The sequence below is a fragment of the Typopeltis vanoorti genome, chromosome 4 (assembly GCF_054136105.1).
Source record: "Typopeltis vanoorti isolate ZY-2024b chromosome 4, IOZ_Tvanoo_1.0, whole genome shotgun sequence".
In the NCBI taxonomy this organism is placed as follows: domain Eukaryota; kingdom Metazoa; phylum Arthropoda; class Arachnida; order Uropygi; family Thelyphonidae; genus Typopeltis; species Typopeltis vanoorti.
In genome coordinates, this window is record NC_143552.1 from 82,011,711 (window position 1) to 82,026,834 (window position 15,124).

General features: G+C 36.2%; 1 protein-coding gene across 1 annotated transcript in view; it reads left to right on the forward strand.

Moving 5' to 3' along the window:
• The window catches only part of botv (exostosin like glycosyltransferase 3), a 207,383-nt gene that overhangs the window by 146,479 nt on the left and 45,780 nt on the right, over positions 1–15,124 (forward strand). Inside the window, exon 7 of the mRNA XM_090392101.1 lies at positions 13,495–13,639. Coding sequence (XP_090248227.1) covers positions 13,495–13,639 — 145 coding nt within the window. The remainder of the gene's footprint in view (positions 1–13,494; positions 13,640–15,124) is intronic.

Sequence of the window (15,124 nt, forward strand, 5' to 3'; positions counted from 1 at the left end):
GTGTCAGACTTGTTAAAGGATTTTGTGAATTCTTTTATAAAGCAGTCTTTAACTTCTTGGTTGTTAAGTGAGTCTGAATTATAAGTTTCTCTTATGAATGGTTGGCTTGGTATCTTAAGTTTTATTTTGATTTTTGCAATCACTGGGTTGTGGTCCAATCCTATGTCTGCTCCAGGATATGTTTTTGTTTGTGTTATTGCATTTCGGAATCTTTCGCTTATTATTATATAGTCAATTTGGTTTCTATAGATGTCCCCAGGGCTTGTCCAGGTATAGAGTCTTCTGGGAGGATGTTTAAACAGTGTGTTGGCAATTATTAGGTCATTGGTTTCACAGAATGGAATTACTCTTTCACCTCTTTCATTTCTGATTCCAAGCCCTTGGTTTCCCATGCAAAATGAGATTTTTTCTGAGCCCACTTTTGCATTTAGGTCACCCATCAGTATAATAACATCATCTGACTTAACACTGGAGATTACAGTTTGGATGTCTTCATAAAATTGTTCCAATTCTTCATCTGGGTGATCTTGGATTGGTGCATATGCTTGGATGATATACAGGTTGAATGGTTGTGCAGTTATTTTGGCTGTTATGATTCTGTCATTTATGGACCAATATCCCTGTAGAGATTTTGCAATTCTGTGACTTAGGACAATTGCTACTCCATTAAGGTGTAAGTCACTGCCAGAGTAGATTATAGTGTGATTTTTTTCTTCTTATTATGCCTGTATCTGTCCACCTCACTTCATTGATATCTGCAATATCAGCCTTCATCACTTCTAATTCCTGGAGTAGGTTATCTAATTTGCCTGCCTCGTAGAGTGTTCTGACGTTCCATGTTGAGAAATAAAGGTGATTCCCCCCCCCCCCCCCAAAGTGTTTAACTTATTTTTTTACCAAACTTTTCAAACAACCCTCGTATATCTCTGGAGTCGTGGTTAAAATATTGGAAAAGTTGGTTAAAAAGTAAAATTCAGGAATGGGTAGATCGTAATATGATACACTATAGTGGGCAGCATGGTTTTATAAAAAGGTACATCCTACCTCAGTAATTTATTCACATTTTATAATAAGGTGACAGTGGAATTGGATAAAGGCTACACTATGATACCGCTAGACTTTGCAAGCACATTTGACAGAATACCACATGGAAAATTATTATAATAAGTTAGAGCAAATGGGAATGGATATGAGATTGGTGGCATGGATGGTGATGACTGATAGACATCGGAAGGTGGTGCATGGTGGAGTGAAATCAAGGCAAATGAGGGTGTCTGTTGGAGTGCCCCCAGGATTCTGTACTAGGACCTCTTCTTCATTTGCTCCCATTTCTATATGGGTCGCTGTTTCTAATGAGTCTTCTCCCCTGGTTTCTATTATAGACCGCATCTTTGTCCACGTTTTTCTCCTTCACATCTCCTTTTACATTATCTTTCCACCTTTTACAGTACCTCTGATTCATTCTCATCTGGTCTTTCCTTGTTACTCTACACAACCATCGAAGCATCCTTATTTTTATAGCACTAATCTTGCTTTCATTGGACTTCTGTACTAGGACCACTGCTCTTTAATTTGTACATTAATGACATAGCAGAAGATTTGAGGGTGGAATATTTAGTTGTTTGCTGATGATGCAAAACCGGGGAGGGTAATAGTTGATAAAGGTGATAGATTCAAAAGATATATTTCGATGGTTACACCACATTTTTTATTATTCAGTTATACAAAATACTGAAATAATAGTTCCCGACAACTTTCGTAAATCGTAGGATTTACATCTTCAGGGGGTAAATAGTATAACTTAAAGTTTAAATAAGAGAATTAATAAATACAAATCATAACTGTCTGGCTATTCATAAACTCAAATAACAGAATGCAGATATGAAACGTTATTGACGTTGAAAAATACTGGACGATGTCACGTATTCTTGTTCTCGTTCATACAGTCCGAACTCAGATTGGAGTCTACAAAATCCATTGCTCTTGCGGGATTTGCTACGTAGGACAGACAGGAAGATCTGCAGAAATACGCACAGCTGAAAACACCAAAAAGACGTACAGTACAAAAGAGAACAAAAAACGGGTCTTGCTTTCCATACCATACACTTCCACTGTACACGTTGTACTCTGGCAAAAAACGACGATGTCATACATAGAAAACAACAGTTATATAAGAAATTTTAAAGAAGTTGCTAATATGCTAAAAAACCCAACCCAATGCAATAAAAATCAAGGTTTAATTCTCCATCAAGTGTGGTCAGCTCTAATAAAAAATCTACCTCAATCTGAGCTTGGACTGTATGAACGAGAACAAGAACACGTGACATCGTCCAGTATTGTTCAACGTCAATAACGTTTTATATCTGCATTCTGTTATTTGAGTTTATGAATAGCCAGACGGTTATGATTTGTATTTATTAATTCTCTTGTTTAAACTTTAAGTTATATTATTTACTCCCTGAAGATGTAAATCCTACGATTTACGAAAGTTGTCGGGAACTATTATTTCAGTATTTTGTATAACCGAATAATAAAAAATGTGGTGTAATCACCGAAATATATCTTTTGAACCAATTAGCCATAGAAGTCTACGCCTGCAAAGGTGATAGATATCTTGCAGGATAACTTAAATAAATTGGCAGTGGCAAAGGACAGTGGTTGTCAATTTACTGCCATAAAATGAAAGGTAATGCACTTTGGGATGAAAAGGTTACATACTTCATATCAGCTTCTACTCAAACTAAGCCCATTAGAAGTTTGCAAACAAATGGTTGCTTAATTTTGATGTTTTAATGAAGAAAGGAGGGATTTTTATTATGGAGCACTGTGATTATTCTCTCGTTATTGCAAATGGTTATGGTTCCAGGGGCAGTTGTTCACCCAGTGACCAACCTGTCCTCGTTGTTGCAGTATAGGTCAGCGTGGCAGTGCGATGGCAGTTGGTTTGCTAGAGGTGGAGAAGAGAGAATTAGGTTTTCGAGATCTAATAAGGCCTAGTTGAAGTCTCTGTAGTGCTGGGCATTCTTTGCATTTCATCTAAGCCTTTTTCCAGTCTGTTTTTCAAAGAAGTCTGCCCTTTGATGCAGGATGTAGTCCTCGTTGTTGCAGTATAGGTCAGCGTGGCAGTGCAATGGCAGTTGGTTTGCAAGAGGTGGAGAAGAGAGAATTAGGTTTTCGAGATCTAATAAGGCCTAGTTGAAGTCTCTGTAGTGCCGGGCATTCTTTGCATTTCATCTAAACCTTTTTCCAGTCTGTTTTTCAAAGAAAGCCCCAACTCAACATCACCAGAGTTAAAGATCAGTACTATCAACGTAAGAAGCCTGAATGGCAAAGAAATGGAGCTAGCTGAGGAATTAGATAAGTACCAGATCGACATAATAGGGGTGACTGAAACAAAAAAGACCAAAACTGGTGAGAGTATTCAGGCAATGACAATCAAGGAAAAGGAGTAGCCATAGTATTCAACACAAAATACGAGTCTAATCTTCTTGAATGGTAGTCAGTCTCAAGTAGAGTAATGTGGGCAAATATGAGAATGGGAAACTGGACAATGAGACTTATTTGTGCCTATGGTCCCACAGAAGGTTCTACTAAGGTAGAAGTGGAAGAATTTTTTGATGCTTTAGAAAAAGCAACTGACACAATGCAAAAGGAAAAGTTGGTCCTTCTTGGGGATCTAAATAGCAGAGTAGGAAATGATTGTGAGACATACAAAAATATTTTGGGAAAATTTGGAGAAAAGAGCAAAGCTAATAATAATGGCAAATATCTGTTGGATTTCTGCTCAGGACATGGACTGGTTATTACCAACACCATGTTCCAACATAAAAATGTGCACAAATTCACATGGAGAGAAGAGGCTAGGAATAAGAAAAGTCTCATTGACTATGTTATTGTTGATAGTGATGTTTTCTCCCTGGTGCAGGACACCAGAGTGTACAGAGGATTTGAAATTGGAAGTGATCACTATTTAGTCTTGAGCAGGATAAAATTGAATTTCATATTGAAAAGAATAACATGTAAGAAAGTTTTAAAGTGAATAAAAGTTGAGCAGCTCGCAGATGTGAACTGTAGACTAAAATACAGAAAGATTATTGAAAAAAAAATGAGAGAGTTTCAGAACAGGAATCAAACCTTGGAGATTCAGTAGCAAACTCTGAAGAAAACAGTGATTGATTCTGCCAGAGAGGCATGTGGTGAGGTTGTCTGCAAGGATAAAAAAATCAGAACTCGCTGGTGGACACAGGAAGTTAAAGAGGCAGTGAAGGAAAAGAAGAAAGCATATCAAAAGTTCCTGTCAAATAAGTCAGCTTGTGCTCTTAGAGAACATAGAGACAAATGCAAGAATGCTAAACACTTTGTAAAACTAGCTAAACAAAAGTCATGGGAGGACTTTGGCAAGAATATAGAAAATAAATATCAAGACGGTGGCAATATATTCTGGAGGTTGTTGAAGTGCTGTAAAAGGAATTAGTGTTAAGATGACTATAAAGAGTGCTGTAAAAGGAATTAGTGATAATAAAGATGACATGAAAACAGATGAAAAAGATATCCTTGAGGTATGGAGTAATTACTTTGAAAAACTGCTAAATGAAACAAGCAGTGATGACAGCACTGTGGTAAAAAAACACCGACCAGGCATGCAGTCAGGAATACATATCCATTCTTGAAGTAGAAAAAGCCATCAAAGGCTTGAAATGTGGAAAGGCAGCAGGAGTAGATGATATTCGACTAGAAATGCTGAAGTATGTTGGTATAAAAGTCTTACAGTGGCTGCACTGCATAGTTCAGAAAGCCTGGACAGAGGGACGAATTCCCGTTGATTGGAGTAGAGCTCTCATAGTACCCATATATAAAAAGGGAAATAAAACTGAATGTGAGAATTACAGAGGTATTTCCTTACTGAGTGTTCCTGGCAAGATCTATGCAAGTATACTTGAGAAACGGTTGAGAAGAATTGTGGAAGAAAACCTGGGTGAAGAACAAGCTGGATTCAGGCCAAATAGAGGCTGTCAGGATCAGATCTTCACTTTACGACAAATAGTCGAGAAAGCATGGGAATATAACAAAGATCTGTATTTAAGTTTTGTCGATTTGGAAAAGGCATATGACAAGGTGCCAAGAGAGAAGCTATTCAATACGCTACAGTTATATGGTGTCAATGGGGCATTATATCAAGCAATACTTAGTCTTTATTTGAGTTGTAAGTCAGCAGTTAGAATTGAAGGAAGTAGAGGAAGATGGTTTAATGTTAAATCTGATGTGAGACAAGGATGTACATTATCCCCTCTGTTATTCATTATCTATATGGATCACATTATGAAGGAAAGTGGTATTAAACATAATATCAAAATTGGAGATGTTAATGTCAGCTCTTTGCTTTATGTGGATGATGTTATACTTCTAAATAAATCTGCTACAAGTCTGCAAGATTCTCTGACTAAACTGAATAGCTGTTGTAATAGATATGGTATGAAGGTCAGCAATAAAAAGACAAAGACAATGAAAATAGGCAGAATCATTGAAAATGTCAACTGTGTTGTGAATGGAGAACCTGTGGAACAAGTAAAACATTTCAGCTACTTAGGCACAATTTTTAGTGAAGATGGGAAATTAAATATAGAAATAGACAACAGAATCAGCAAATCTGGTATGGTGGGAAGTCAATTGAATAAATTCATATGGAATAAGAGAGAAATTAGTTGGAACACTAAATTAGCCATATACAAAACAGTGTTCAAACCAGTTTTAACTTATGGATCTGAGAGCTGGGTCAGAAGTAAAACACTTGACCAAAGACTAGAGACTGCAGATATGAGAGTCCTGAGAAAGATTAGAGGTGTGAACAGATGGCATCAATGGCAATATCATATTAAAAATGAGGATATTAGGAAAGAACTTGACATTGTCAGCATCCAGGAATGCGTTAGCAGAGCTAATCTCAGGTGGTATGGTCACTTAAATAGAATGGGAGAGAAAAGATTAGCAAAAGAAGTGTTCTCTGCCAGGTTGGCAGCAAAACGACCCAGAGGAAGACCACGATATAGGTGGATTGATACGGTACAAAGTGCCTTAGACGATAGAAATATAAGATCTGATAATGTTGGAGTCTTGACAAGTAACAGACTGATTTGGAGGAAAATTGTAGATAGGAAGTTAGTAATGATGTAATTTTTTCATGTAGTACTATCATATCCTGTACACCCCCTTGAGGGTACATGGCAGGAATTTGATGATGATGGTTTTTCAAGGAAGTTGACCCTTGGATGCTGGATGTAGTCGCATAAGCCCATAAAAGTGCTAGTATTTATAAATTACTAAAGAGATTATAAGATTAATAAGATTGATACAAAAAATTCTTCAATACATGGGGAGTAGGGGGAAATCAAGGGTTTACACTTGGAACTTTTGTAAGAGTGTAGTTAGTAAGGGTGTGCGGATTAGGTTCTTTACTTGGAGAGTGAAGTTTTATTAATTTTTATTAAATAATAATAATAAAACCATGAGAAAGTATGCAGTTCTTGGTAAAATGGGATTGATGTAATTTGCCTTTGTCATTTATGGTTGGAGGAGGAGAATGATGCCAGGAGGTCTGAATTGTATTGAAAAGTTATGAAGGGTATGGTTATGATGTGAAGAGTTGAGCATGTTGAAGAGCATAAGGTGCACACAATGACCTTGGAGAGAGAGAGAGACTAGTAGAAAGATCAGTTGCTATTTTTTTTTTCTTTTTTTACAGATGTTGCTGACTGCATTGTAGACTGCATGTGAAGCTGGGATTTTTAACTTGAGCTTCTAGTAGTGTTTTATTTTTTTCCCCTCTTGACTGCCTTGACAAACTTATTGGAGAATCAAAGCTTAGATAGTGGCTTGGGATTTTGAATGGAATGGAAACCTGAAGGCTTTCTTTTTCAACAAGAATTATTTTGGTTTTTCAGATATTCAGCTTGGCCAAATCAGTAAAAAGATTCAGTATTTGTCCAGCCAAAGCAGAAAAATTCCTGCCACATGCATCATAACGAATGCAATGAATCAGGGAAAATTCCCTTAGCTTGTACCACCTCATACAAAGGTTTGTTGCATTTGCTATAGATGCTTTCTTAGGTGTTTTAATTTCAGTTTGTATAAAATAGTGAAGAACAGAGCAGTTTTGGCATAAATAATGATATGGAAAAGCAACATTACAATACAGTACAGTCCATACTCATTCAAAAAAAAAAAAAAACGTTTCCGGAAATAATGAAGATTTATTATTTGATGAAATGAGTGCAATATTTGTTTTGATTTTTATGTTGTATTGTTTTTTAAAATAAATGTTCCCTTATAAAATTTAATGATGGTTTTATTATATTGAAATTGAGAATGTTATAGCCATATGCAGAAAGAAACTTAGTTTTGAATAATCACCAGAAAACTTATGAGAACATAACCTTTGGCTCTCTGAGTTGCCCTAGCTTGCACTATTTAAAGCACAATTTTTCAAACTGCAGTCACAGCCTTTTTTTTTTAATGAAATATAATAGAAAATATGAGAGTGTATCTCATAGAATTCATAGCTTTAATATGCTCACAGAAGTCAGTGTCACATCTCATGTTTCTTTTCAAGAGGAAACTTGCTTGATGATGTATTATGTCTTTCCACATTGAGTGGATGCATTTTTACAAAGTTTTAATATGCAGCATACTATTGTAGTTTGAATATTTATTAAATTTTAATTGTAAAATTGGTATTGTCTTAATGTTAATGTATAGTGTCTATGGTAGGGAGTTATCATTATGCAGAGAATAATGATAAATTGCATGAGATTAAGCATTAGCAGTCAAGGTAATGGAGAAACTGAAAAGAGGAAGTTGTTCTTGCTAGGTTCCACATAAGTCAATCATATTTTGTATTTACTGAGAGTTGATGATTCACCTGTGTGTGAATATTGCAACATGTCTCGCTATTTGTAATGTTTGGTTAAGTGTCCACGCTGTGCTCGAGAAAGGAATGAAATTTTTACTACACTTACTGAGCCATGTACACTCAAAAATATGTTATCATACTTAAATGAATTGCATGAAATTTTTAACTTTTTAAAAAGAATAAATATGTACAAATACATTTGATTACATATTCTATTTATACGCAGATACTAGAATATCAGTAATTTTTAAAATTTTGCTTTTTGTACATATGCAGTAAAACACCAGTGCTTATCACTCTAGTGCCTTCTAAGATTATCTGTAAACTATTTCTCTGGGGGGGGGGGCGTTCCCCTTTTTGGACTCTGACAAATTTGTTTGATTTGCTGCACTAGCCAGAGCCTAAGGACAGAGTTCTCTTGTCCTAGGAAAGATCCCAGAAATTAAGTGTTACCAAAATTTGTAAAGTAAATTAGGAAGCTATAGATATCTTAACTTTGCAGTCATGGCCTATTAACTCTAAAACTATTTGTATATTCCCCTTACACATAGGTCTGAAATTTAATGATTAGTGACGTCAGTCTCATGCTTAGATCACACACAGGCTTACATAAGAAAACATATTTATTATGTGGTTAAAAGAATTACAATAAATTAGATACAATACGAGATTAGCATTCTATCTTATGCAAAGCAATACTAAAAGGAATGATCTAAATCACATGCACAATATTCACACTTTAGGCATATAATTCACTATTATACACAATTCATCTACTAAATGATTAGCATATTATTCACATACAATTTGGTACGTATATGGTACAAGACACTGTTCTAGTTCTGAACTTATGAATTATTAACTAACAATCCCCTTACAATATTCTTGGAACCATACAATACTTTGGTTCTCAGACTATAGTCTAATAAGATTAGAGAATCCCTGAAGATGTATTATCATTAAAGTTTTCCTTCTTTCAGCCAGGTTCTTATTCTTTCCCTTTCACAAAAATCTTATCATTATAAAGCAAGAAAAGTCACAGTACTTTACCACTCTGCATTGTTGACGTTGGGAACCTTTCATCCATCCTTTGTTGTGGGATATCACAGCTGCTGCAAACTGCTACCACGTGGAGGTCGCGTGCTTGCCGTTTCGAAGTGGCCACTCTTTCTTGCTGGACATTCGCTTATCACGTAAATCGCTATCGCTTAACCTGACCTTCTTCAACGGAAGTCCTTTGCTGTCTTTCATCGGCACCGATGAAAGATGTCTATTCGCCGTTTCACCGACGGCCTGCGTTTGGGATCTGCCGTCGTCTTGTGCATGGACTTGCGTTAATCAGCCATGGGAGAGTTGATACTGGTCATCGCTGTCTGCATCGCTGGGCTGCACGAGGGAAACAGGAATAGAAAACACTGGGGGATACCAGACTTGTGTAACTGTATTTATCCCCCTTTCCAGCACCCTCTTTCCATGCTGGAATCTTATTCACCGGAGTCTCCCTATTCGTCCCGATGAGATGATGTCATTCTGCCGCCTTACGGTGTCTGCTCCTTTCGGGGAACGCATGCCCCGTTTCTCATTTCATGGCATTTCTCCTTGTCGGAGAAATTTCTGTTATAAAAGTCAGAGACGTTTACCTTTTGGACCATTCTTTGGAGTTTCCTGAGGTTAGGCCCTATGTTTTTTGCCTTGGATAACTGGGAAATGAGGATTTCCCTAAACCTCTGGTAGTCCAAAGTTTATTTTAAGAGCGGCGAGGAGTACAAGAAGCTTTTTGCTCTTCCAACCAACTTACTGCGAAGCAGTATAAGCAACTGGAAGTCACTCCATTGCCCTATCCTCCTAAGCTCTTCTATATAGTCAAAGAAAGCTCTCACATCGTCTGTGTCTTCTCCTGAGAACTGAGGAAAAATCTGTTGGGGGTTTATACTTTTGAAAAACTGGATCGCTGAACTCTGAGCTCGTTGAAAGAGACATACTTATACTTTTAGCTTACACTGTTATACTAAGGTTAAATTTCAAAGTTTCCCTTTCCAAAATTTCGTGGATTCTTTGCATGAGACTGAAACCAACTCACTGTATTTGATTTAATTCCTCTCTTTTATGGATCAAACACATCCTGTCGACTGTGCCATTGTTACGTCACTTTCCCTCTATTTTCTAAACTTATATACCTCATTAATCTCTATTATCTTCTCTTCTGTATAGCCTAACTTGATTCTACCTAGGGATATTTCCTTTTCAGATACTGGCAAAATTTGTATTATGCTGCACCAGCCAGTATCCTATAACAGGAAATGATTCAAGCTCAGGGAAATATTCCTAGATTCATTGGCATACACTTAATATACACTTCACATACAGTATATAGATTTCGGTACTTTGCAGTCGGGACCTATAATCTATTCTTAAATATATGTGTCCAAAATTCTTCCCTCTAAGGTTCTAATTTCATAAGTGGTAATTTGATATCTCAAATTCAGGCATGACTCAGACATGTGAAATAAAACATGTTTATTGGAACTAAAAGACAAGTACAACTAATTTGAATCAAATTACTAAAAGTTCTAAATCTCTAAGTTAAATCTCATGCTAAGATAGATAAACAATTCTAAACTAATCAAATGCGCTCAGACAGATCAAAATAGTAATCATACAAATGCAATGCAAAGCAATGACAATATCACACTAAATTAAGATCCTCTCATGCATTCTATTCATAAAGTATATATTATACAACTTGTTGCTTTCTCATTAAGGTTATTCTACTAAACAAATTACACTTATCATTTCAGTCACATACAATTGGAGATTCGTTCCTGATAATTCCTTGTCCAACAGAACTAGCTGTTTCAAATACGAAATCTTATCAAAGTTCTCTAAAGGATTGTCCACATTACTTAATCAAACAAATTTCTATCCTCTATCATTTCCCCAACATATAATAAAGATCTCTACATTATGCAGTTCTTTCCAAAGGTCTATTAACTACCACGTGTTGTTCTGGTCATCCTTCGATTGGCTATCTCACCACCTGGCTTTGTGGCTACATTGTCCTTTCTGCTGCTGCCGGACACGAACTAGTTTCTGCCGCGACTAAGGGCTATCTCCGCTCCTTTCCGATGGGACATCCAGCAACTAGCACGACTCTGCATAGGCTGACGATTCACGTATGGCTCCGTGTGGAATCCTCCCCAGCATAATCTGGAAAGGGGCTATCTCCGCTCCTTTCCGATGGGACATCCAGCAATTAGCACGACTCTGCATAGGCTGACGATTCACGTACGGCTCCGTGTGGAATTCTCCCCAACATAATCAGGAAAGCGGCCCGCTGTCCGACATCATTGCACCTTGGCTCATCTTTTCCCCGACCACCGGTCAAGAATCCTTGAGATGAAAATCCGGAACAAAAAGAGACTTGCAATATGGCACGCATTGCCTTATATTCTGTGTTCGAGCACCTTCTTTTTGCTGTGTCCTTTTTCGCACGACCCTTTACTTTTAATGCACTTAAGATGATCCTTTACTTTTGAGTAAAGATGATCACTTAAGATGATCCTTTTGCTGTTAGGTGCTGTCTTCGTGGAAAGTGCATGCGTACGTCACTCTCTGCGTAAGCTGTAGCCTCTGGCATTACGATCGATACGTGCGTTTCAGACACAACCTTTGAACTGTTGCTCATTACCTGTCTGTCGACTTACGCTATTTTCGATAGCTTAATAGGACACAAATTTAAGCTAATATTTCTTTTACATAGAATCACTAATTTGACACAATTCTCTAATTTAGTCTTCCGTTTGACAACAAATATTTCTAATGCATTACACATATTAATACACATTCTCATATACAACAAACAAGGTCTTTCTTACTTTCTGCTGGTGTGCAGGTATTAACTTAGTTAAATTTTTCATGTTAGATTCTGAATGAACAACTTCTCAAAATTTTCTCATTCAGGGTCTAATAAAGGTCCCCTCTTCAAATAAGAGTTTTTCTGCTTCTTCAGAGAAACTCTTTTTATACTTCCCTCAGCTCTCTGGGGGAATCCCTTCTATTTCGCTTGGGACCCAATTCAAATTTATGTCTGGGTAAAATTATATATTCAGTGTCATCCTTAATTGTCTTGTTTATGCCAATTGTCCTTTTATGCTCACTGTGCTCTTTCCGAAATATGAACGTGTCACCCTTACCTTTTCTATAAGTTCCCCTTCGTTTTCCTTCGATACCTAGATAGTTGACTCCCAGGGTCCCTTTGAAAATGGTATTCTGTTCTTCGTTTGAAATATCATTATCTATGGACATCTTAAGATCTTTAGCGTTGTCCACATTAGGGCATTCCTTTTCCTTCAATGAAGCGATCTCATCTGATTCAGGTTGACTGTGGGCCACATAGCCTATATTTCTCCCTGACAGTTCTACCTTACTTTCAGACTGGGACTTGTTAATTTAGATGTTTCTTATTCTCTGAGTCTGTGACCTCTGATTAGTCCCAGTAAATTTTCTTCTTCCAAGAAAACCTACTTCTCTCCTCGATTAGTTGCACGAAAATTTGTACTTTATTAGAAAATCATTAAAATCATTTCCTAGAACTAACTTCAAGTGTGGGAGAGAGGTTCTAGGCAGAACCAAAAACTCATGCCAAACACACATGTTGAATTCAGGTAATTTGAACTTCAATCGTACTGACTTTGACGCATGATTTTTTTTTTTTGGAGAGGGGGGGATATTCCTGATAGTTTAACTGGTCTTTTAAGGTGAGTGATCATTTTTTCACAAGTGGTTCTAGGTTCCCTGAAGAAATTTTCAGATATGATGGAAGATTGGGAACCTGTGTCAACTAACGCCCTGAATTCTTTTCTGCTTATCATTCTCTCAACCAAACATATTCTATTTATATGCAGATACTAGAATCTCAGTAATTTTTAAAAGTTTGCTTTTTGTACATTACATGATGCAGTAAAACACCAGTTATCCAGAGCTCAATTATCCATGGGGTTGGATTAACCATGGTCCTTTGTAGTATACACAAATGTCATTTATTTAAAAAAAAAAAATCTCTATGCAATTGAATTCGTAAAATAACAGAAGTCATTACTGCATATTTTAAATAACTGCATCATTTATGGACATATAAGGAAAATAAAACAAAAAATAATGCTACAAAGAAAATGAACAAAAATTATGCACTTTCTATCTAAATTAGCTTTAAGAATGTTCAGTTTTGTATTTACATACTACAAGAATGTTTATCTTAAGTGTTTTTAGGTTTCTTTATGTATTTAATCCAATAAAATGCAATTTGGATTAATCATGTTTTTCAATTATGTGGGGTCTAGCATCTCCATATAATTGACATTTGACTGTATTTACTAATTTATCTCTTTTCTTAGTGAGCCAGTGAATGCTAAAAAGAGTGATGTTGCAATTTCTTGAAAGATAGTTGAAAGTGATCTGCTCACTTTCAACCATGTTTGACAAAATTTAAACTTATATTACAGTCATAGTTATGAGAACTGTTTGGATAGTTAATTTTAATTTTTTTGTTTTTTAAATCCTTTAACTGAAATTAATGTTTCATTATTTAGAGTGTGGCGAGAAGCACGTGATCGGATTGTAGGCTTTCCTGGTCGTTATCATGCTTGGGACATACAAAACGGTGGCTGGCTTTACAATTCAAATCATTCATGTGAATTGTCAATGGTTCTTACTGGAGCTGCATTTTTTCATAAGGTATGCCTTGCTATATAGACTTGCATTGAATTATAAAAAATAAAGACCAAATTGTGTTACATACAGAGATAATATAGACTAATGCTTCCTCAACGTATTACCACTCTTAGTCTGACTGAGCTTCTGTACTCATGTCAACAGTATAATCTCCATTCACATTGTTTCATATGGGGATTAATTTCGATTGCATCTTCTGCAGTAAGGAATTCAGTTGCCACACTTTGCTTGTGTGACATTTATAATAGCTGCCATTCTGAACTTCTTATGTTCTCTGCTCATGTGACCAGTTGCAGCACCATTTACTAAGTGGTGTGCTGTAATTAGTTGTCAATGCATAAAACTTTCTACCGTACTTAAATTGGGGAAAAAGTAAATAAACAAAAAATAGGAGGCATTACTTTTGTACTGCCCCTCATACTAATAATACCAATTGGATGAATTACTTTACATTTTCTCAATCATTAATTTAATTACTAACAATAACAAAATAGAAATTACATATTGAACTCCTCTAAAATTGATTGAACTTGTCTAATTTCTACTTGAATTCTGCCTCTGGGCATCAGCCTTGTTGAGTGAGTAGCACTCCACTTTCCATCTTACAAGCTTGGGTTTAATCCCACTGTGGCTTCAATGCTTGCTGAAGTGAGAAATGATGGCCATCATCCATGTGAGACCTGGAGTAGATTTAAATGGTAATATGTTGTAGAGCTGGGTTTCTTTATTGTTTCATGCATAGTGAACCCACTGTACTAATGGTCTTATCTTCAGATTTACAGCAACTTGTGTGGTAGGATTGTCATTTTAAATAAAAATACTTCAGTTGCTCTGGTATCCTCTTCATTTTTGGCACTTTTTGATGAAACCATTCTCGGTGTGGTTTCATCAACTACTAACAGTGCCTAAGTTTTTGGCATAAAAATGCAGCAAGAGAGAAAAAAAACTATATATATATATATATATGTAGAAAGTATTTTACCTTGGGTATAATAAACCCAGGAGATGTGCTTTGCATTAAGGGTAAATATTAAGATTAGTGATCAGAGCTTATTCTACTTTTACCATGAGTTGCCTTGGTCTTGCACTATGTGTAGGATCAGCTAGACTTGCAACACTTGCAGGCACAAACTTGACTTGTTTGTCTGTTTGCTTACTTGGGAAATGGAGTAAAACCAGGTTTAAAATAGCTTGGTATCTTTAACATATATGGTGATATTTGATAAATATTTTCACAGTATAATATCACTTTTGCGAGTATATGTAAGTTGGTTAGCACTCGCATTCAGAAATGGATTGACAGAGAATCTCTACTTTGCAATGAACAACATGGGATATAAAAGGATTGTTGGAAGAAGCAAGAATGTGAAAGCAAAAATCATAAGTATATTACCTCAATATGATAAAAATGAATTAAGAAGGACTGTGATGGTAGATGATTCGATGTGTGGGCTGTCTAGAAGGAATGGATGCAAGTTTTTTAGATTT